The sequence below is a fragment of the Corylus avellana genome, chromosome 4, assembly GCF_965113065.1.
Source record: "Corylus avellana chromosome 4, dhCorAvel1.hap1.2, whole genome shotgun sequence".
In the NCBI taxonomy this organism is placed as follows: Eukaryota; Viridiplantae; Streptophyta; class Magnoliopsida; order Fagales; family Betulaceae; genus Corylus; species Corylus avellana.
This window is the reverse complement of record NC_142493.1, coordinates 26,567,320-26,589,323: the sequence shown is the minus strand read 5'-3', so window position 1 is coordinate 26,589,323 and position 22,004 is coordinate 26,567,320. Positions and strand designations below refer to the sequence as shown.

The following is a 22,004-nucleotide window of genomic DNA, read 5'->3' as shown; positions in this document are numbered from 1 at the left end:
AGATTTTCAACACTCTCATAAAATCAAAGCACGAAGAAATAACAGATCGAGTTGTTATTATAAAGAACGTATATATATAGCAAACAGAAATAAAGAAAGACGAAACGTAAATTATGCCATTATTTTGGGCATGCCCATTCCTGTAATATCCCAAAAATGGGATGCAGTTCTTGTTGTCCATCTTTGATTTCCTCTTAATTGATCACCTCGATCACATGATGCTACAACTAGCAAAAATATTACCGACACTAAGCGCCGTCTCCAATGCTTGAAATGCGGTCCACCATATATTCTAAAGAGAAATGCTAAAGGCCCAACTTTTTTGCCCAACAAAAGTCCAACTTTTACCCTTTATTTTTTTTCTAAAAAAAACAAAATGAAAAATGGAAAAAATGTCTGAAGCAACCCTATCTATTTTTTGCCTTTCTTTTATTTACTATTTTTTTAAAAACGAAAAATAGTATTTTTCTTCATAATAATGACATTTTCTTGAAAAAAAAATGACATTATTATGAAAAAAATACCAATTTTCATTTTTTTTAAAATACCAAATAAAAGAAAGACAAAAAATAGATAGGGTTGCTTCAAACATTTTTTCCATTTTTTATTTTATTTTATTTTTTAAAAATAAATAAGGCAAAAGTTGGACTTTTGTTGGGCAAAAAAATTGGGTCCCTATCATTCCTCTATTCTAAAAGCCAAATGGAACAAGAAATGAGTACACTGTAATTGGAAAATCATTTGCATATATACCCCGCAAATTTTTTTTTTTTTTTTTTTGGTTTTTTCCTCTAAGTAAAAGGGATAGAGAGTTTTTTTTTTTTTTTGGAGGGGAGATAGAGAGTTAGTTGTACTAGCTGTTGGTAGCCATTAATCTTCCTTGAAAATGATTTTGCAGGTATATATAACTATAGAAATATATGACGGGTTGAATAATATGAAAACAGAGAATAAAGAGCAGAGAAGTGGAGAAAGACGTGTGGGCGGCGTCTTATATATTAATATTCAACCCGTCATATATTTTTCTGTATTTTTTTTTTCTCTACCGTCGGTATTGGATGGGTAGGCTGGTCGCATATTCCTCAGTATTGGAGAAAATTAATGAGCAACTTGTATATCGAACCCCAAAAGTTAGTGTATGTGGATGAAAATGTCAAATTATTGTTGGGTAGTCCTGGGCCTCTCTCAATCCCAAAAGTTAGCTTAAGAGGTGAGGCTTTCCCTCACACTTATAAATTGACTACTCGCCCCTTTCACAACCGACGTGGGATAACTCCAACAACCTATATTCCCCTCACACATCGGGCCCTGGGTTGGAGTAACGACAACCTGTTTCTTCCGTGGAATGTTGGGCTGAAACTTGTTGGTAAATAAGAGCTCTGATACCAGTGTTGGGTGGTCTTGAGCCTCTCTCAACTCCAAAAGTTAGCTCAAAAGATGCGACTTTCCCTCACACTTATAAACTGACTATCAGCCTATTCCACAATCGATGTTGGATAACTCCAACAATTATTACTAAAAGGAAATTTTAATTTTGTTTTGAAGAATATTGAAAGGGAAAAATTGAAGAAGAATAGAAGACACAAAAACTTACCTTTCAAGGTGCATTTGCAGCATAAGGCTGTGGAACTAATGCCTGCATTTAATAATTAAATAGGGTCAATACAACACGATTAATTGGGTAAAAATAAAAAAGAGCACTTAAATGAACAAGGTAGAATCTATTTTACGATTAAGATTTTTGTTGTTGTTTTATTTAACGGTGTATATGGTTCCACTTCATTTAAAATTTTAGATGACACATGAGCAACTTATATATTATTAAATCTAACCAAGTTATTAAATTAGGCGGCGCGAGAAAACACTTTTAACATTTACCTACGTACTCTAAATAAGTAAATATGTTAATGACTAATATAGTAAAACTAGAATTATTTAATTTAAGAGTAATTTTAAATACTCAACTCCCATCTAATTAGTGAATTGATGTGACAATGCCTATCATTCTTTAGATTTTTCCATATTCTTTGATAAACATTGATTCAAAGATTGATGTACATGTTACGTATGTGAGCCCAATGAAATGAGAACGAAATGAGAGTTGAGTATATAAAAAATAAACAAATAAGTGGTCGAAGGTGGAGTTTCTACAATCTTATTCCCTTGTTTACATACAATACTTCTTCTTGGTGTTATTGTGAACCTACGTGGATATTATTTTTTTAAAAAAATGCACTCTACCTGTCCTAAAAAAAAAAAAAGTAAGTAAGATCAACAAAAATATATACTAAGAGCATTCTTAATGGAAGAGCCAAATGTTACTTTTATCTAGAATAACTCTTCAAATGTTCAAAAAATCTCCCACATTGGATGAGCAAAAAATATATGTAAAATAGATATTTGATTAGAAGAGCTAAAAAAAAAGTTAAATGTAGCAGTACTTTTTATGGGAGCAATTTTATTTTTTAGTGTTTTTCTCTCATACTTTATCTTTTTCTCAAATCTTTTCTCACATTTTTTTTAAGAAATATAGCTAATCGGATGTGGAGATACTTAAAAATGGTTTAGCTAAACTAGATAAAAGTGAATTTTGAAGAGCCATTTTACATCAAAATATGGCTCTTTAATTGGGAATGCTCTAAGAGAGAACTATAGCATTTCTCATTTCCAAATTTGCATTGGCTTACCAGATTGGGATTTGCTACACCGGGAGGAAGCCCTCTCTTGGAGCGTAGCAAGACGAAGGTATCCAAGAAGGTGGGGTGGTGGTGGCGGAAACTCCGTGCACTATAGCAAGTAGCGCAGAGATCGTAGGTGTTGTCGGCGCTGTCAAAGCACGTGACGCAAGTGAAATAGAGTCCCATAAGGCATGCTCTGCATTGATTGCACCACACGCCCCGGGTTTTCATGATGTAGTACAACGTCAGGACTTCATTGAAATCCAAGCTACCGTCCCTGTTGCGGTCCAAGCTACGGAAAAAGTTGGGGTCGATCCAGTGGTAGCCGCATTGCCTGAAGAAATCCACGAACTCATTGAGGCTAACAAGGCCATCCCTATTCATGTCCATTGAGCGGAAGAAGTAGTTTGCTAGCTGCTGAAGTTGCCAGGATGAATTGTTGTAGTAGGCTGCAGCAGCTATGTGTAACTCTTCCATGTTCATGTCGATCGAGCTCTCCTGGGGTTTGGAAAATATATATCAGAATCAAACCCCCTTAATGTTGATAGAAGTCAAATGAATTTGCTTGATCAGTTTTATATATTTATATATGCGTGGCTAGGGTAGCTCCAGCTGTTGAAGCTGACAAATGGTGTAAAGTCTTCGTTTGGAGATGTTGAATTAACGTTGGAATGACAACTCAGATTCTGTAGATAATTCTTTCAGTGGGTACAACAAGTGTACGTAGAGAAACAAAAAAGAAAGAAGAAGAATAATTCAGTCTTCATGTGTGAGTAGTGCGCACCCTTGATCTGCAAGTGGTCAAGTGGGAAAGTCGATGACTTTTACCTCTCTCTCTCTCTCTCTCTCTATATATATATATATATAGTTTTGACTTTTAATTCCTTTATTTAGAGCACCCGGCCAAGTAGACTCATTAAAATAGTTTTTTTTTTTTTTTTGGCATGACCACAAAAAATCCTCTCTAAATAGCCTGATCAAAATGGTTGTTTTTGTTTGGTCACTTACAAAAAGAATAAAAAATAATAATTTTTTTTTTCACTCTCTTTTTTATTTATTTTTCACATTCGCAGAGAATTTTCTCTACAGCGTTGGATGGTAGTCAAGAAAAATTCAAAATTTTAAAAATATGACCGTTAGAAAAAAGAAAAATAAAACTATTAGGATGAAACAAATATTAAAAAAATTTGACTATTAAGAAAAGGCAAATTGAATATGGATATGAAAAAAAAAAAAGGAAAAATAAAAAAGAGAGAATAACTCAAAATTAATTGAATCTCAAGAAGGAGCTTTAAATAGATTTGTTAAAATAATATTAATATTAAATAAAATATTATTTAATTAATATTTAAAGTTAATAAAAATGTATCTCTTAATCTTTTCGTCATAGGTCTCAAAATGTATCGAACCAGCCATGGTGGCCTTATTATATGTTTGTGTCGGTGCTTTTCTTTAGCCAAATTAGACTTAGCTAGCTATTAATTAAGTCCATCAATTTCTATATATATATATATATATCCATCATCATTCATCTCTCTAATTAATTAATATATCTTTGTGATAAATTAAAAGACGTGAAAAAACAATAATGATTTGTAAAAGATAAATGTTTTTTTTGCATTAGTTGCTTTAAGTTAATTAATAGGCAACATGTGGGTATAGTACGTGAAGTAATTGAGAAGTTCTTACGGATATGAAGAAGATTAATAAAAGACAATATGTTAATTGGTGGAGAGAAAACCCGAATCTCACTGATCTAATTGGTAGGGTGATAACCTATCGTTCAATATGTTTCGACGAGCCAACCAACTTACAGAAAATACTGGGGTGTAAAAAATAACTGAGAAACTGGAACCTGGACCGGGAACCCAGCTCTGGTTCCGATTGCAAAAAAAAAAAAAACCTGCACCCCGGTTCCGGTCCCGGTTTTTGGCACCTGGTAAAAACAGGGAAAACCGGAACCGGGTCTTATTTTATATATATATATATATATATATATATATATATAGTAAGGGATATTTATTTCTTGTGCATGTTGGTTTGTTTACATACTTGTTTTTACTTTTTATTGTTTTAATGTTTTCTTTATGTATCTAATTTAAAATGATTTTTAGGTATTTTAAAAAATTTGAATTTTTATTTCTAAGGCTCATATAGGCAAAAACATTGATTTTTTAGGATTTTTAGGCTTTTTTAGGTTTATTTTTTAATTATTTGGAACAATTACAATAAAGCCCCTTTAATTTAGACAAAAAGATTAATACATTTTTTTTTAAATGAGCTAACTTATGAAAAAAATAATGGGCTTATTTTAGGCCCAATACTTGAAATAAGCTCCAAACACTAATTTTTGGCCAAAACCGGAACCGGCCGGGAACCGGGACCCCGGTTTGGTTTCCCCAAACCAAGAACCGGAGTACCCCGGTTCCGATTCCAATTTTGGCCAAAAACCGAGAAACTGGATCGGGTTGACACCCCTAGAAAATAGGTAGTTATTCTTTGGAACACATATACTTTTGCAACTAGACTTAGACTATTATATTCCTAAAAACAATATTGCACTCAATTGTCCCAGTAATCAAATGATTAATTAAAGACTAAAGACTACTCCTAACAGCAACACATGGCCTAACTAATCCGAAGATTAAAATAAAACAATCTCTATCCGAAGCATAACTTCAAGCTAGCTGACTTTATCAACCTACAAGTTCATTTGTGACAATCTCCTAACAACCTTTCATTATTGATTTATATATTGATTTCAAGTTCTTCGAAATTGTTGGGATTTTGGCCGACTGGACCGGACCGTCCAGCCCACGTACTAAGTAAAACTGATGTGGACCCGAGAGGCAGACAAAGCCCAAAAACCCAGAGTTCTCGAGATTTGATGGCATAAATGATGGAAGAAAAGGATCCTCTCCATTTCAAAATTCCTCCATTTCCTCCATTTAGTGCATTTTGAAGGGTATTGCATTTAATGCACTACCATTATTAAAACTTTTGGACAACACTACCCTTCAAAATGCACTAAATGGAAGAAATGGAGGGATTTTGAAATGGAGAGGATCCTTTTCCCTATAAAAAGGGTAATCTTGGACTTCTAGTCCGCAGCTAATTAATGAGCCAGATGCTTGTAGTGTTATTGCTATATATCTCTCCGTAAGCAAAGATTTAACTTATGCATTATAGCTATTTTCGCTAGTATTTTTGTTTATTTGATAATTTTCTTTAATTTTTATAAAATAATTTTTATTTTTAAAAATCATAAATCATTTTTTGAGTTTGAACTTCTTTTACTTAAATTGTTGACTTTCGCCGTACCACCGAATTAAGGAAGCTGCTGCAGTACCGCTGCGAGAGCTCGCCGGACCTTACTATATATGTAACTTTTGATATGTTATTCGTGGAAATCTTTGAGACCTATAAGATAAACAATAACAAAACCAGTGACGACTTTTGACGTGTGCCAAGAGAGTTTTGTTATAGCTAGAGTTTTCGTTGCATCTCTCTTAGAGCCTGTTTGAGATTGCGTTTAAGGATCTTAAAAGTGTTTTTAATTAACACTCAAAAAGCTCGTTTGAAAAAAAAGTACTCGTTTGATAAAAAAATTAAATGCGCTTTTAAAGGTTCAAAAAACTTAAAAATGACAAAAACATATTTTGGCAAAAGCTTAAAAATAAAGCTTTTACCAAAAAATTCTTTTTGACTTAAAAACTCTATTTCTCAAACGCAATTCTAAACAAGCTCTTAGACAGTTAGATGTTGGTGTTTTATCAAACCACAAGCCTTTCGCCGTACGTGCAAATCAATTGAGTTTATATATATATAATGAGTTCTAACCATACATTCCTAATTTTATCCCCCAATTTTAGCTGGTTTTACATACAGTAATCGATAATTGAACACTCTTGTTTTCAATACTTTGATAATTCCAAAGCATGAAGAAATAACATATGCGTTGTTAATAAAGAATAACACAAGCTAATTAAGCAAACAGATCTAGAAATAAAGGAAGAAGAAACGTAAATTATGCCATTATTTTGGGCATGCCCATTCCTGTATCCCAAAAACGGCACGCAGTTCTTGTGCATCTTTGATTTCCTCTTAATTGATCACCTCACAATCACATGATGCTACAATTAGTCACAATACTCGCGACACCAATCACCGCCTCCAATGTTCGAAATGCGGTATGCAGTTTACTCTGAAAGCGAAATGAAACAAGAAAAACTAGACTTAATTAATCTGAGTGTATCAAAAGTGCATGCATGAAGATGTCAAATTGAAGAAGAAAGTAGAAAACAAAAGTTACCCGTTGAGGTTCATAATTATTGGGTCGTGGAACTATTGCCTGCATGCATGCATTAAATAATTTATTAACATTTACTCGTAATCAAGTAAGATATAATTAAATATGGTAATTAGTAAATTAATCCAGAATGATTTAACATTTACCCGATTGCGATTTGCTTCAGTACCATTCTTGGAGGCTTTGGAGCGTAGCAAGACGTAGCTATCAAGGAAGGAGGAGCAGGGGTGGGGGTGCTGGAAGTTGCGTTTGCTATAGCACGTAGCGCAGAGATCGTAGGTTGTCAGCGCTGTCAAAGCACGTGACGCAAGTGAAATAGAGTCCTGTAAGGCACGTTCTGCATTGTTTGCACCACACGCCCCGGGTTTTCATGATGTAGTACAACGTCAGCACTTCCCGGAACTGCAAGCTGCCGTCGCGGTTCCGGTCCAATGCAGTGAAATTGTACTTGCTGTACATGTTGTTGTTGCTGTATCCTTTGAAGAACTCCACGAACTCATCCATGCTCACTGTGTCATCCTCATTCGTATCCATTGACTCGAAAAACTCCCGCGCTAGCTGCTTTACTTCCGAGGAGGCATTGTTATAGTAAGCTGAAGCAGCAACGTGTAACTCTTCAATGTCCATGGCTTCTTTGATCACCTGATGAAGCAGCCCTTTCTTTCACTACAGTTTCAATAGAAATTTATACTTGTATTATCTCCCCATTTCCCCTCTCCTATATATTGAATATAAAAAATAAAATTGCCAAAAAAAAAAACACAGTTGTACTTCGTCTAGAAGATCTCCTATTCTCTTGACTGGGTCTTGTGTAGACAAATCTATATTATGTTTCAAATCTCCTCACGTGTTATAGAATGGTAACACATCAATTGGAAACTATTTTTTTTTAAAAAAAAAAAATTTTATAAGTGTAGCATTTTTCTATTTTACTAGTTGAAAGATTGGGCAGAGTAAATTAATTGATGGCTTTATATCATTTCTCTTCTCTGGGTGGTGTTCTTCAGTCGAATTAGAATAATTAGCTTGAAGTCCACCAATTAATTTCTGTGTATCATTATCATCACTGTAATTAAGTGATATATCCTTCCCATAAAATTATCAGCATTGAAAAAAAAAAAAGTTGCGTAGATATATGCTTTAAATTGGTTCATAATTGACAACACCTGCTGGGATGGCCATGGATGCTTTTTTTCTTTGATAAATATTCTTTTTATATGAGCCGGCATGCATTGTACTTATCACTCGGTCTGGGTGTCAATCTCAATCAGAAAGACCGGTTATGTTTTGCAACCAATTTTTATTTTCCATCTCTATTTTTCTCTCACAAAAATCAACATCTTATTCTATATTTAGATTACATCAATCACTTCTTATTATTATTGAAACAAAAAACTCGTAAAAAGGAGTTTACCAAGAACCCCTTTTGGGTCTTCGTCGTCGTTGATAAGTTCGATTTTTTTTTTTTTTAACATCATTTCTAATTCCGAATGATAATAAAAAAGTCGTTAGTGACGTGTTAGTTTTTGACACGTGGGTGGAAAAAAGAAGGTGCATAGAAAATTCATTACATACAATTATTCATTGCAACAAAAGTTGTCATCAAAACACAATTTCTTATTATTCAAAACTTAAGTTACACCAAACAATTAATTGAACTTAAATGGAAACTACTCACAAAAGATCACAAGTGATGGTATATCACAATATCACATAAGAAGTAACTTTTGGGGATAAAATTTAATAATTGAAATATTTCTCGTTGTTAAAAATCATACTTGTACCCAACAAATTAAAATGACCCATTTGTCTTCTATTATTTTATACATATATTTGTGAATTTTCGTATGCATCAAACCTCATAAAATGTTTTCAAAGAAATCATTAATTTTCAAGAAAATATTTTAGGTTGAAACAAACAAAACCTTATATATATATATATATATATATATTTGCGTAGGTTATGTTGAAAACCATGTCTTCATCGAGCTAGGCATTAGTTTCCATGCTTAAGATTGCCGTCCACCGGGGTGTAGAAATAGGCATGATGGAGATATTGCATGTGCAGCCATACATGTCTTCATCTAACTAAGAATGCCGTGCACCATGCGCGCATGTTGTTGAAATAGTCGTGATGGGGATATTTGACGTTACTACAAGTCATTAATGTATGTTTTTTTAGCATTATTTTTATAAAAATGACGCTAACATCTATATTTAGAGTTGTTTTTACGCCATTTTTAAGTATTTTTTGTCACTTAAGGTAGAAAAATCGTAAAATTGGTGTCGTTTTTATGTAAAAGACGCTAACCTAGAAATAATTTTTGTTATTTCTTTTAAAAATGTGGTAAATTTAGAAAAATTTAAAACCTATTTAGGATTGCATTCGAGAGCTTAAAAAGTATTTTTAGCATTTAAAAAACTATGCAAAACAAAAGTTTACTTGTTTGGTAAAAAAATTTCAAAAGCACTTTATCAACTTTTCTTATTCTAAAAACTACAAAAATGAACTTTTGACAAAAACTTAAAAATGAAACTTTTGCCAATTTTTTTTTTTTTTTTGCATAAAAACTTTAACTTTTAAACACAATTCCAAACATACTCTTAATGTCTTTACAGCAGTAAGAACATCCAATCTTGTCACTTTTTATGGAAGGGACACACACACACATATATATATATATATATATATATATATAGTATTTTAGCCTCATTTAATGCATCCCTCATTTAATGCAAATGATGCTAATAATATTTTATAAATATAACATTCTCGTCATTTGGTTATTAAACAACAGAACCATTTTTTTTTTTTTTGAAATCCCACCTAAACTTAAAAAGAGTGTCTTCACCGTTAATACCTACCTAAATTCCTCTGACATTTAGGCTTCCCCATGTATAACACATTTCTCTTTCACATTCATATTTCCCTACAGAGCTTCATTCCCTAGGCGTCTCATTTTTTCTGCTAAAAAAAAAAAAAAAAAAAGTCTATTTTTATATACGTTTAAAGTAATGATTAAATGATTACATGATTAAATGTTTAAAGTCTATTTTTATAGGTTTCGTCAATTTTTTGTTTTGGATTTCCTATTTGGTTGCTGAGAAAATGGAGAATTACCGAAAGGAAAAGTGAATTAATATACGTTATATTTCTTCCTTACTGAAAAGGATTTTGCAAACAATTTATATATGAGAGCCCCTATGGTTTAGTCCATCTGCAAATGGATCTGGCTTCTCTGCGGTAGTGAAAACTACCACATGGAAGCTGATATGCAAAACGGCATAACAGTTAATGCAAAACTGTGCCGTTTTGCATGGAGTCAAGTGCTGTTTTAAAACTCCTCACGCCGTTAGAAATCAAACGTTAGACTTAAAACCAACTTTCTTCTTAAAAAAAGAAGAAGAAGAAAGAAGCCTTGGTGGTTGAGAAACATGGATTTGTCACTTCAAATCTTGCAGATCCAGTGAGAGAAAGCTGACATTAGTGGCTGAGAAACATAGATTTGGGTTCACATAGAGAAGGGTGTTCCTCTGAAGAACCTCACGAGCTCTCTTTGTATATTTGATTTCGATGTCTTCCAATTCTTTCGCCTCCAAGGCTCCGACAAGCAAGGCAACCGCGTAGTTAAAATGGGATTTTTTCGATGTCCTCCAATGTTTTATATGTTGATTAATGGGTTTTTTTTTTTTTTTTCTAAGTTGAAATTCCTTGTCTATTATTTCGAGCAATTTGAGCTATTTTGGCATCTGGGTGTTTATGTTTGGTGCTTTTGACAAGTTAATTAGTCAAAAGGGTGTTTATGTTTGAGCTATTTTGGCGTCTGGGTGTTTATGTTTTTTTCCCTAGTTGAAATTCAATGTTTTATGGTTATTGTTTAATGGAAGATAGTTTATGTTTGGTGCTTTTGACTGATTAATTAGTCAAAAGGGTTGCCTGATTTGGGTTTTTTTTGGGGATTTTTAATTTCATCTATGTGCGAAAAGTTGTTGAATTTCCACTGCTGTTATATTTTTTTTTTTAGGAATCTTCATGGTCATTTTTTTTTTTTTTTGGGAGGTATCTTCATCCTTTGGAACTTTCCTCTCTCTTGTGCAGCAGCTGTGTGTTTAAGTCCGATGTTATCTCTTGTGCAGCAGCTGAGTTTAAGTCTGATGTTTGGTTTCAAACGGAGTGAGGAGTTTTAAAACAGCACTTGGACTCCATGCAAAACGGCATAGTATTGCATGGACAGTTATGCAAAACTGTGCCGTTTTGCATAACAGCTTCTATGCGGTAGTTTTCACTACCGCATAGAAGCCGGATCCTCCGCAAACTACTACCTTTACAGCACCCAATCAGCATGTGCCACATCATCATTTCAAGAAAATTGCAAAAAATTAAAATGAGAACAAACATAGCAAATCAAAGCGATAAAAATACCAAAAAGACCCTTATATCTAGTAGACCCACAGCCAGACCCACGGCCGGCGTGGGTTTGGCCACCCATTGCTAGCATGGGTTTGGCCACCCACGGCAAGCATGGGTCTCGCAAGACCCACTTTGTGGGTCTGGCCGGCCATGACCTACCTTGACCCGCCTCAAAACCAGTAGTGACACGCCGAAATCTGCTTCAATACTCTATTTTAATGCCCCAAAACCCATTTTTAATATCTCAAAACCCATTTTTAATATTCAAAACTCGTTTTTGAATTCAAATCTAAAACCTAAAGGTGAAGGGTTAACCCTTTAGGAATTTTATCACCCTAAAGGCCGGAAACCGGCATCGAAGAGAGGTGACCCACGGCGTAGGTGGGTTTCTACCAGACCCACGGCGTGGGTCTGGCTAGGTTCACGAAGTCGAGACTAGGGGTGGGCAAAAACCCGACCAACCCGCAAAACCGATCCGCCTCGCCCCGATCCGCCCCGAAAAAGCCGGATTTTAAGTCATTTTTCGCGGGTACGGGTGGTTTTTTCCCAAACCCGGGCGGGGCGGGGCGGGTTACGGGTTATAACAAAATTTTCCCCCGGATACCCGACCCGCCCCGCATTAATCAAATAAACTTAAAAAATAAAAACCCTACCTTTCTCCAGCCGCCTCCCCCTTTCCACTTTTTTTTTTTTCCCCCTTCTCCTCTCTTCCTCTCAGTCTCGCCTCTCTCTCTCTCTGCTGTCTCGCCTCTCTCTCTCTCTGCTGTCTCGCCTCTCTCCCTCTCTCTCGTTTCTCTTCCTCTCCCTCGTACGACTCTTCTCATCTGCGCCGCCGCTCAACCTCCGCCGATCCAGGTTTTTTTCTTCTCTAGAACTCTTTCATGAATGGGGATCCAAGAGATCTCGGGGTTTAGCAACTTCTGATTGTTGGGTTGTTTGTTTAGAAGGAAAATAGATGATAAATCTGCAGAAGAAATGAAAATGGAGGAGAAGAAAGAGAAGAAGAAAGAAACCCGCACAACCCGCCCCGATCTACCCCGACCCGCGCGGATTTTGTTCCTTGTGCCAGACACTCGGGTTGAAATTTTCCAACCCGCAGGGTGCGGGTTCGGGTAGGAAAACTGCAGAAATCCGCCCTGAACCGACCCGTGCCCACCCCTAGTCGAGACCCCTTCATTGTTCTTCCATTTTTTTTTCTTCCTCAAAGCAATCCAGTGTATTAGGAGTTAGTTTATTTTGGTGCATTTTTTTAGTTTTTGCTCAGATGTCAGTTAGGGATTGAGTGCTGTAAAAGTGTTGTTTTAAGGATGTTCCTGACCAAAGTTAAACTCTTTATATATATACTAAATTTATTGCCTCTTTTTTTTTTTTTTTTTTTTTTTTTTTTTTTAAATTTTTATAAAAAAACAACGAAATCAATTGAACGACATCAACTAATTCTTGTCGTTTGGAAAGAAAAAGCAAGTTTCATTGTTAACGTCATTTAAAAAACAAGAATTTATTTTACGGGTTCCAAGTCCTTCATAGCAAAGGGCTCTTAGCTAGTCAACTTCCTTTTCAAATATTTATTAATTTTTCTTGTATCACGACCAACTATCAACTTGTCATCCACGTATAACAAGAGAATAAAAAATTTTCCACAAGAGAATTTCTTAACAAACACAAGTGATTAGAAGTAGTTCTATCATACTCGTGCTCAACCATAAATGAATCAAATTTCTTATATCATTGTTTTGGTGTCTGCTTTAGTTCATACCAACTATTTTTCAACCGACACACTAGATGTTCATTGACTTTCACTATGAACCCTCTGATTGCTCAATATGTATTTCTTCATCTAAGTTATATATCAAGAAGGAAAACAATCTTCACATCAAGCTCCTCAATCTTTAAATTTATACTAACATCCAAACCTAAAACAACTTTAACAAAAGAAATGTTTACCCCGGGGAATCAATTCCCTTCTTCTCACTAACTAAACCTTTTTCAAAACCAATCATGCCTTACACCTTGATTGTGATGTATTTGGTTCAGTCTTACATTTAAACACCCATTTATTCTTCGGTGCTCTCTTACTCTTAGACAATTCTACCAAATCATAGGTGTGGTTCTCATGCATGGATTTAAACCACTCATTTTTTTTGGTCATGTGGCATAACCTCTTAGTAACTTAATTTTTGGCTCTCCTTCATCTTAAAAAAACACTTACTCATAAGCATAATACCTTATGGAAGCTTGCTCTCAGTGATATTCTGGTTCCATATTGTCAAGTCTAATTGTCTTCAACTATAGGCTCACAATTTCTACTAATCATGCAAATCAACCCGTTTTTCACTTAAGGACTTAGGCTTTTTAATATAATCGAAGTCTTCAATGGTTTGATCTTTAAAAAAAAAAAAAAAAAAGGTCTTTGCTTTTTAATATTTTCTTATTAATTAGATCTCACAATCTATAACTGAATTCTTCATGTGCATAACACAAGAAGATACATTGTTTAGTTTTGCTATCAAGTTTGAAACTCACATGATTTTAGGAACATGGACAAATACCTTACAACCAAACATTCTCAAGTGCTTAAGAGAAACATTCCTCCTTGTACAAACCCTTTCAAGAATATCACCATCTAAAGCAACTGATGGAGAAAGATTGATCATGCCAATTGATGTCCTCATCGCCTTACGTACCATAAAAGTATTTAAGAAATTTTGTACGAGAGACACCTTATTAATTTTCGAGTAATATAATGCTATTTAGTATACTGCTATACAACTAGGATGATATGACAATAAAAATTTGCCATTGATTTTTTATTTTATTTTTTACAATTAGTGTTGATCTAAAGGCTGATTTTCACAGCTGCCATAAATCATATAATAGTCTACTAAATAGCATTACGTTCTCATAACTCTTTATGTTTGGACTATTCAATTAGTTAGTCCATTACACCAAAGAAATAATTTTTTTTTTTTTGATGTTGAGATTTCAATCCACTATGTCGAGACTCTTTAATTACACATCTTCCCACTCTATTTGCTATAGCTAATAATTTATTTATGTTTAGAATGAGTGGAGGTATACTAGGTAACAACTTCGAAGTTATATTATTGTATTGACCATAATTTGTTCGTTGGTTTTATTTATGAGTAATACTATTTATTAAATTGTTTTATGACAATAACATAATTTAAAGATGTATTAATAAAAATCAGTCATTAAATTATTACTTATAAAATTTAATTAATAATTAATTTTCATTATCATTTGATTCTAATTATGTGTCAATAATATATCGTGTGCTACTAAAAAATATTATTTTAAATTTATTTATTTATTGTTTGGCCTTGAAGAAGGATAATCCAAAGCTTCAAAACAAATTTTACTAAACTATATATACTTAATTTGCCTCGGTAGTAAAAGTGATTGCGTCATGAAGTAGACGTGATGGTTGAAATTAATGAAATCCTACTATAAACAAAAACATATATATGCTTTTAATAAACCTTAATTTCATTACACTGCATGTCATGGAAACCACAGCTTATTCAGATGTTCCATTCCGGAACCGAAGCAAGCAAGGAAAAAAAAAAAAAGAAAAAAAAGAAAGTAAACAAGGAGATATTTTGCAGTAATAATATTAATTGGCCATGCCCATTTATTGAAACACAACCCGCAGTCGCATGGCCGTAATTGTGTAGCTAGCTACTCGCATCACATAATGGTACAACTACGTGATTTATCCGCAGCAAGCCCCATCTCCAATGATTGAAATGCTTCCATCAGTCCATCGTCATCCTAAGACACAAAACAATTATTAAGAAATGAATGCTAAACTTCAATTTCAAATGATCAAAATATATATATATTAGACTAAACAATTAACCACTTTACTATTATTCTACCATAGTATTTTTGTTTTTTATGAATTTCAATATAAATTTCTCAAAATTGTTTCTTAGCAACTGTTTTGGCACTTGGCATTTGATCAATTTTGAAGGGAACGTGAATCGTGTATCAACAAACTATACTATCTAGCTAGGGTGGTGGTTTAGTGGCCTCAAAACCAATGTGGTTAAGTAAACATTAAGGCATGGGTTCAACTTCGGTAATGGAAATAGTTATGTTTGATTAGTGTACGTAAATCAGTACTTTGGGTTTCGCTAATGTTCTAATGGGACAGACTAAGAGAGCATCTGCCATTCCTACTATCTAGGCCTTTCCTATCATGGGTTTACAAGAAACATAAAATAGCTACTTTGATCGCCTTATTCTACCTTTTTGCTTAGAATAAAAAGAGAGAGAAGACACTAGCTACGTACCATAGCAGCTCTAGTATAGACGGCAGGTCGTGGAGCGAGTGCCTGCATAAAAAGATATTTATAAGCTGAAAGAGAAAGATATTGTATGTGCATGGTTCACCCATGTTCTTTCAAAGGTTAAATACTATTTCAGTACCTGTGGTTTGCACCGAAATCAAATAGCCACCTGAATTTTCAAAAATATCGCAAATGGTACATGTGGTAAGCTAATAAACCTACATGGTACCTCTGTCAAGATTCCGTTAGGTTTTTTAATGGAACGCTACGTTACCCTTACACGTGGACATCACGTGGCGTGGTACCTGGGTTTTTGGATGTCACGTTATGGTGCCACGTCATATATATATCCGAAAAAAAAAGAAAAAAAAGAAGAAGAAAGGACGCTGGTGGGGTGGTTCGGCCACCCTTTTGAGGGTTTGGCCCAAGGTCGAACCACCCCCTGCCACCCCCAGATGGCCGGCCTGGGGAAGAGATATCTGATTGTGTTTGATGATGCCAGGGGCGGGGTGATAGAAAAATGGTGCGCGCGGAGAGCTGAGTTGTCCGTCTACTTGTGATAGAAAATGGGATGCTCTTGCGTATGGATTGCCAAAAGGCTGTGGGGGAGCAGTGATTGTCACCAGTAGGAATGAGGAAATAGCAAAAAAGATGGTTGGCAGGGAGGGAATCCTACATCTCGTTCAGCCCCTTTCAGAACCAGAGAGCTGCTGGTTTATATTCAAGGAGGCGGCTGAACAAGACTTCATTCCCTCTGATGCGGAAATTCAAAAGAGAGAAATCTTTAAAAGATGTGCGGGCCTTCCATTGACTGCAAAAATGATGGGTCGGATCATCAAAAAACAATATGCAAAGGGAGCAACTCCAAATGAAAGCCATCAACAACATTTTTTGAGGGTTCGAACCACCCCCTTGCCTGTTGCCTGGGGTGGTTCAGCCACCCCCAGACGGCTGGTCTAGGGTGACCGAACCACCCCATAGAGGGTGGCCTGCTACCCCATTTGGCCTAGGGTGGTTTGGCCACCCAACGTCACACCCAAAAATTCAAATACAACACCACGTGGTGCCACGTGTAAGGGTGACGTGACGATTCATTAAAAAACCTAAGGGAATCTTAATAGAAGTATAAGTAGGTTTATTGACTTACTACATGTATCATTTGTGATATTTTTAAAAACTCAAATAACTATTTGATTTTTGTGCAAACCACAAGTACTAGAATAGTATTAACCCTTATTTCAAATTAAACTTGTTTCGATTTGACAAATAATTAATGGGGTTTATTAATTAATTACCAGATTGACGTTTGTAAAGCCAGGTGGAAGACCCCTCTTGGCCCGAAGCAAGACATGGTTATCCAAGAAATAGGTGTGGTGGTGAGTGAATCTCTTTCGTTTATAGCAGGCAGTGCAGAGATCGTAGCTCCTGGAGTTGCTGTCAAAGCAAGCAACGCACGTAAAATAGAGTCCCACAAGGCATGCTTGACAGCCTTGGCACCAAACGCCGCCCCGGGTTTTGACCACGTAGTACAGGGTGAGGACCTCCCAGAAATCCAGGCTGCCGTCGCGGTTGCGGTCCAGGTCCATGAAGAAGTTGGGTCGGATCCAGCCGTAGCTTTGCTGGAGGAACTTCACGTACTCCGCGTAGCTGACTCGGCCATCTCCGTCGGTGTCCAATGCCAGGTAGAAGTTCCATGCTAGTCGCTGAAGCTCTCTAGGGGCATTGTTGTAGTAAGCTATAGCCGCCTCATGTAATTCTTCCATTGCTGCCTGTCTTTGTTTGGACTTGTGAGTTTCCTGCACGAGCTGATCTCGAGCTCTACTCTACACAAGATAAGTCGTCTATTAGTAGAAAGAGATCGGATATATGCTGTTTTGGGTTGTATTGGTAAAGGCACTCGATCGTAATCAAACTAACTGCGTAAAAGCAAAATGACTTTTGTTCTGATTCCTTTTTTTGTTTTGTTTTATAGAGCTTGAAGATATAGAACATGAGGAATGCTACTTATTCAACTCATATTCGTAGTTCGATTAAACAAAATGACGAAGAAGCGGAATAATGTAAAGGTACGCATATAATTCTTCCACTATCGATCTCAACCTCAGTGCATTGAACTCCTTTCCACCAAAAATCTCTAACTTGGGCGTCGGAGCGAGCTCACCAGAATCCCTTCTGTGACTCTTTTTAACCCACTTTCCGCTTACTTGGAGTCCTGGCTTGAGGCCAATGTTATTTGGTCACTGTTCTTGCCACTAACGTCGTATCCCTTTTTCCTTATTCAATTAAAAAAAAAAAAAAAAAAAAAACCGTCCTATCCCAAGCAAAAAAAGAAGGCTGAAAAATCGCAGCATCTGTAGGACGTACGTAGATTCTAAACTCCGAAAGTGTACGTTCACTACGAATCATAAAATCAACTTCACTTTGTATTTTATTATTCCCCACTTTCTCTAACGTCCAAAAACAAATTGAACTTTAAAAATAACATGGGTAGAAAGTATAATGATTCGACGGAAAAGTTTGAAGTTGCAACTTTCGGTCTATACTCCGAATCTTCGATCTTATGTGCCAGCTTGGGCATGCACGTCCAAATTTGAATAATCTGTCCTGTCTTTGTTCAATTGTATGTGCCAGCTACTGGGTTTCCCGTTAAGAAATTGAAGATCGAGATGACTGTTGGGGCGAATCCCTCTTTCAAATTAAGTGATGCTAAGTATGTTTAGGTCCATAGTTTGTTTTGCGGAATGAATATTTCATTAAGAGGAAAAGTTTTTCTTATGTACATTAAAAACTTATGTAACTTAAAAATTATTATCGGATTTAAAATAAGTTACTATTGAACTTTGATCAAATGATGGTTTTAAAAGATTGTTTTGAATGGACACTATAGGGACATGCATGAGAACATTTAGCATCATTCTTTTATTAAAAAATGAGTAATTATTATTAAAAATGGAAAGTGTAATAAAATAATTATTCATATTTTTTAGTTAGGTAGCAATATACAGGCTCAAATGTTTGTAACCGGCGGCTATGATGTGTCTCAAGGAGTGGACATCAGGGGGCATATGACGAGTTTGCATAGATCCTCCCCAAGGATGCTCTGCAGTTTGTTGTGGATTTGCAGAGGGATTTGAAAAGAAATTAAAAATAATGTGATCGAGTTTTTTTTTTTTTTTTGAAAACATGGTTATTCCTTTAGGAATTGGAGAGGAATAAGTATTCTTATTCATAGGAGAATAATTTCTAAGAATAGTGTATAGCAAAGTAAAAGAATAACTCAAGAAGGCTATAACCGGCAGCTATGATGTGTCTCAAGGAGTGGACATCAGGGGGCATATGACGAGTTTGCATAGATCCTCCCCAAGGATGCTCTGCAGTTTGTTGTGGATTTGCAGAGGGATTTGAAAAGAAATTAAAAATAATGTGAGTTTTTTTTTTTTTTTTTTAAAACATGGTTATTCCTTTAGGAATTGGAGAGGAATAAGTATTCTTATTCGTAGGAGAATAGCCATTCCCGTAGAAATAGCTATTTCTAAGAATAGTGTATAGCAAAGTAAAAGAATAACTCAAGAAGGATGTAACCGGCGGCTATGATGTGTCTCAAAGAGTGGATATCAGGGGCGTATGACGAGTTTGCATAGATACTCACCATGGTTGCTCTGCAGTTGTTGTGGATTTGCAGAGGGAGTTCTGAAATCATGTCAAGTATATATACATTGGAGTGCCGCAGGGAAGCTAAGAGGAGGAGGAGGAACATTGAGGGTGCACGTACTGCCAGGGTTTGATCCTGCGACAAGGAGAGGAAGATGATCATCAATGCCCTCAGCTCTGGTGCTAAAGCTTTCATCGTTAGCCACTCAATCAGTAATTCGTTCAGTTTCAAATTTTATTTTATTTTAAAAGTTCTAGTTATTTTATTTGGGTTTGAAAAGAAATGAAAAATAAAGTCAAAAAAAGATAGTTATTCTTTTAGGAATTGGAGAGGAATAAGTATTAATAATTCTTATTCATAGGAGAATAGCTATTCCCACATAAAGAAATATTTCTAGGAGTAGTGCGTAGCCAATTAAATAAAAGAATAGCTACTTCAAAGGAATAATCATTCTTTTTTAGAGACTTATTCTGCAAACCAAACAAGCCATTAAGATGAATGCACAAATATATAATATATGCAAACACATATTTTCACACGATCAAACTGGACTATGAGCCACTTGCAAGACAAGAACACAACGAATGGAGTGGCATCGTTCGAGGGCTGGCGGGGGAGTATCCAATTGTTAAGTCAGTAAAGCATTCATAGAAATTAAGAAAATAGGATCAAGAGATCAGTTTAGGGAGAAAAACGATTCTTATCTTCTTTGGGGATGGTAGTATCCCTCATTTATCTTAAACTCCTTGTTTAATTGCCTTGTGATTGTTGAAGCTTCTAACAGCAGCTCATCATCAACAAATTACTCTTTCTTATCTTACATACGTGTATATAAGTTAGTTTAGTTTGTTATATCAGCTAGTGAGTTATGTAAGTTGAAACTGTTATGTTGTTAGTCTATACTTTGTTATTTGAGTTGTAAAACAGAGTATATAAACTCATGTATTGCTTTTGTATTTTGGCAAGTTAATGAGAATAGTTTTATCTTCAATTTCTTTCTTTCTTCCTTTACAATTTGTTATGGTATCAGAGCTTTTCACTTTGTGAAAATTCAGTTCATCAATGTCGATCCCAATTTCCTCGATTCCTGAAGCCATTCCCATTTCTTCTTCCCATTCATTACCTTTCTCTCTCAATGATAATCCCTCCAGTCATTACTATCTGCATAATGGTGATAATCCAGGGCTATTGTTGGTTCCTCAACCATTAAATGGTGAGAATTATAACACTTGGAGCCGATCCATGACCATGGCTCTCTCTGCGAAGAACAAGTTGTAGTTTGTTGATGGAACTCTCCCTCACTCATCCACTCTGAATGAATCTGAGTTTAGAGCCTGGAAGAGGTGTAATGATACAATATCTTCATGGATTGTTAACACTATATCGAAGGACATTGCTACCAGTATAATCTACATCAACAATTGCCAGGATATGTGGTTGAGTCTGAAGGAAAGATTCTCACAGAAAAACGGACCACAAGCCTTCCAGCTTCAGAAAGCTATCTCTAGCTTATCGCAGGATAGCATGTCTGTAAGCTCTTACTTTACTCGTCTCAAATCCCTTTGTGATGAATTTAGCAACTATAAGTCTTTTTCTCCATGTACTTGTGTTCCTGCGTGTTCTTGTGGTAGCTTGAAATCTGTCCAAACATTTTTTGATCAACAGTACGTTTTCTAATTTTTAATGGGGCTCAATGAGTCTTTTGCTCACATCAGAGGTCAAATCCTCTTGATGGATCCACTTCCTCCAATTAATAAAGTGTTTTCACTAGTTGTTCAAGAAGAAAGTCAAAGACAAATCTTCATAGGATCCATGACTTCAAACCCTTCAGCCTTGATAACCAAATCTGTCTCCACACAGCAGAATAGGTTTCCTAGGCAGATGACTCGAAAGGATAAACCAGTCTGTACTCATTGTGGTATTTCTGGACATACCATTGATAAATGCTACAAGCTACATGGCTTCCCTCCTGGATTCAAATTCACAAAGCGGCCTTATTTTTCCCAAGCTCAAGTGTAAACTATGCTCCTCAGACTCATGGAGAAAATTTTTCTGCAACTCCACAAGTTCCTCAGTTGCCAATTACAGTAGAACAATGTCAAAGGCTTCTGAAATTCTTGCAGACAAATCCTCATCAAGCTTCCGCCAATCAAGTAGGTTCTTTACCTGCTACTCAAGACCACCTTTTCTCTCAGGTTTCAGGTAACACTCATGCTCTCAATATTAAGCACTCTGTTTTTAATTCAAACCTCAACTGACCTAAACTCAAACCAAATCCGACAGATACTCCTTGGATCATTGATACAGGAGCTACTAATCACATGGTTAATTGTGTTTCTTTGTTTACAACAATTACATCTACTATATCCACATCTGTCAAACTACCTAATAGTGACTTAGTTTCTGTCACACACATAGGCACGTTTAGAATTCCAGATCATTTCATCTTAACCAATGTCTTATGTGTACCATCTTTTTCATGCAATCTCATTTTTGTAACAAAGCTCATCAAACATTTTGGTTGCTGCCTCATTTTTATTAACTCTTATTGTTTCATACATAATCTGATCACTTGGAAAACGATTGGAGTGGGTGAGGAAAAAGAAGGTTTGTTCCATTTGATACAACCTGCAAGCAAACC

At 35.5% G+C, this 22,004-nt stretch overlaps 3 protein-coding genes and 1 pseudogene across 3 annotated transcripts; 1 reads left to right on the top strand and 3 right to left on the bottom strand.

Moving 5' to 3' along the window:
* Window position 1: 1 nt before the first annotated feature.
* Window positions 2-3,165, bottom strand: LOC132178315 (uncharacterized). Its single transcript, XM_088515160.1, has 3 exons — window positions 2,688-3,165; window positions 1,595-1,636; window positions 2-292 (listed from the first exon to the last, which is right to left on the bottom strand). The coding sequence occupies exons 1-2, from the start codon at window positions 3,159-3,161 to the stop codon at window positions 1,598-1,600; spliced, it is 513 nt and encodes a 170-aa protein (XP_088371286.1). The 5' UTR covers window positions 3,162-3,165; the 3' UTR covers window positions 2-292; window positions 1,595-1,597.
* A 4,074-nt stretch (window positions 3,166-7,239) lies between these two features.
* Window positions 7,240-7,614, bottom strand: LOC132178314 (uncharacterized). The gene has a single exon (XM_088515680.1). The coding sequence runs from the start codon at window positions 7,612-7,614 to the stop codon at window positions 7,240-7,242; it is 375 nt and encodes a 124-aa protein (XP_088371806.1).
* Window positions 7,615-14,947: 7,333 nt separating this feature from the next.
* On the bottom strand, window positions 14,948-17,477 carry LOC148586520 (uncharacterized). Its single transcript, XM_088516058.1, has 3 exons — window positions 17,007-17,477; window positions 15,715-15,756; window positions 14,948-15,190 (listed from the first exon to the last, which is right to left on the bottom strand). Exons 1-3 carry the CDS (start codon window positions 17,472-17,474, stop codon window positions 15,107-15,109), a joined length of 594 nt encoding a protein of 197 aa, XP_088372184.1. The 5' UTR covers window positions 17,475-17,477; the 3' UTR covers window positions 14,948-15,106.
* A 1,884-nt stretch (window positions 17,478-19,361) lies between these two features.
* On the top strand, window positions 19,362-21,621 carry LOC148586519 (uncharacterized; annotated as a pseudogene).
* Window positions 21,622-22,004: the final 383 nt, after the last annotated feature.

Coding starts and splice junctions, on each gene's coding strand:
- LOC132178315 (XM_088515160.1), bottom strand. CDS start 3,161: ATGAACATGGAAGAGTTACACATAGCTGCTGCAGCCTACTACAACAAT. Junction 1,637..2,687: donor GTGTAGCAAATCCCAATCTG/GTAAGCCAATGC, acceptor TATTAAATGCAG/GCATTAGTTCCACAGCCTTA.
- LOC132178314 (XM_088515680.1), bottom strand. CDS start 7,614: ATGGACATTGAAGAGTTACACGTTGCTGCTTCAGCTTACTATAACAAT.
- LOC148586520 (XM_088516058.1), bottom strand. CDS start 17,474: ATGGAAGAATTACATGAGGCGGCTATAGCTTACTACAACAATGCCCCT. Junction 15,757..17,006: donor GCTTTACAAACGTCAATCTG/GTAATTAATTAA, acceptor CTTTTTATGCAG/GCACTCGCTCCACGACCTGC. Junction 15,191..15,714: donor TCTATACTAGAGCTGCTATG/GTACGTAGCTAG, acceptor TTTGTGTCTTAG/GATGACGATGGACTGATGGA.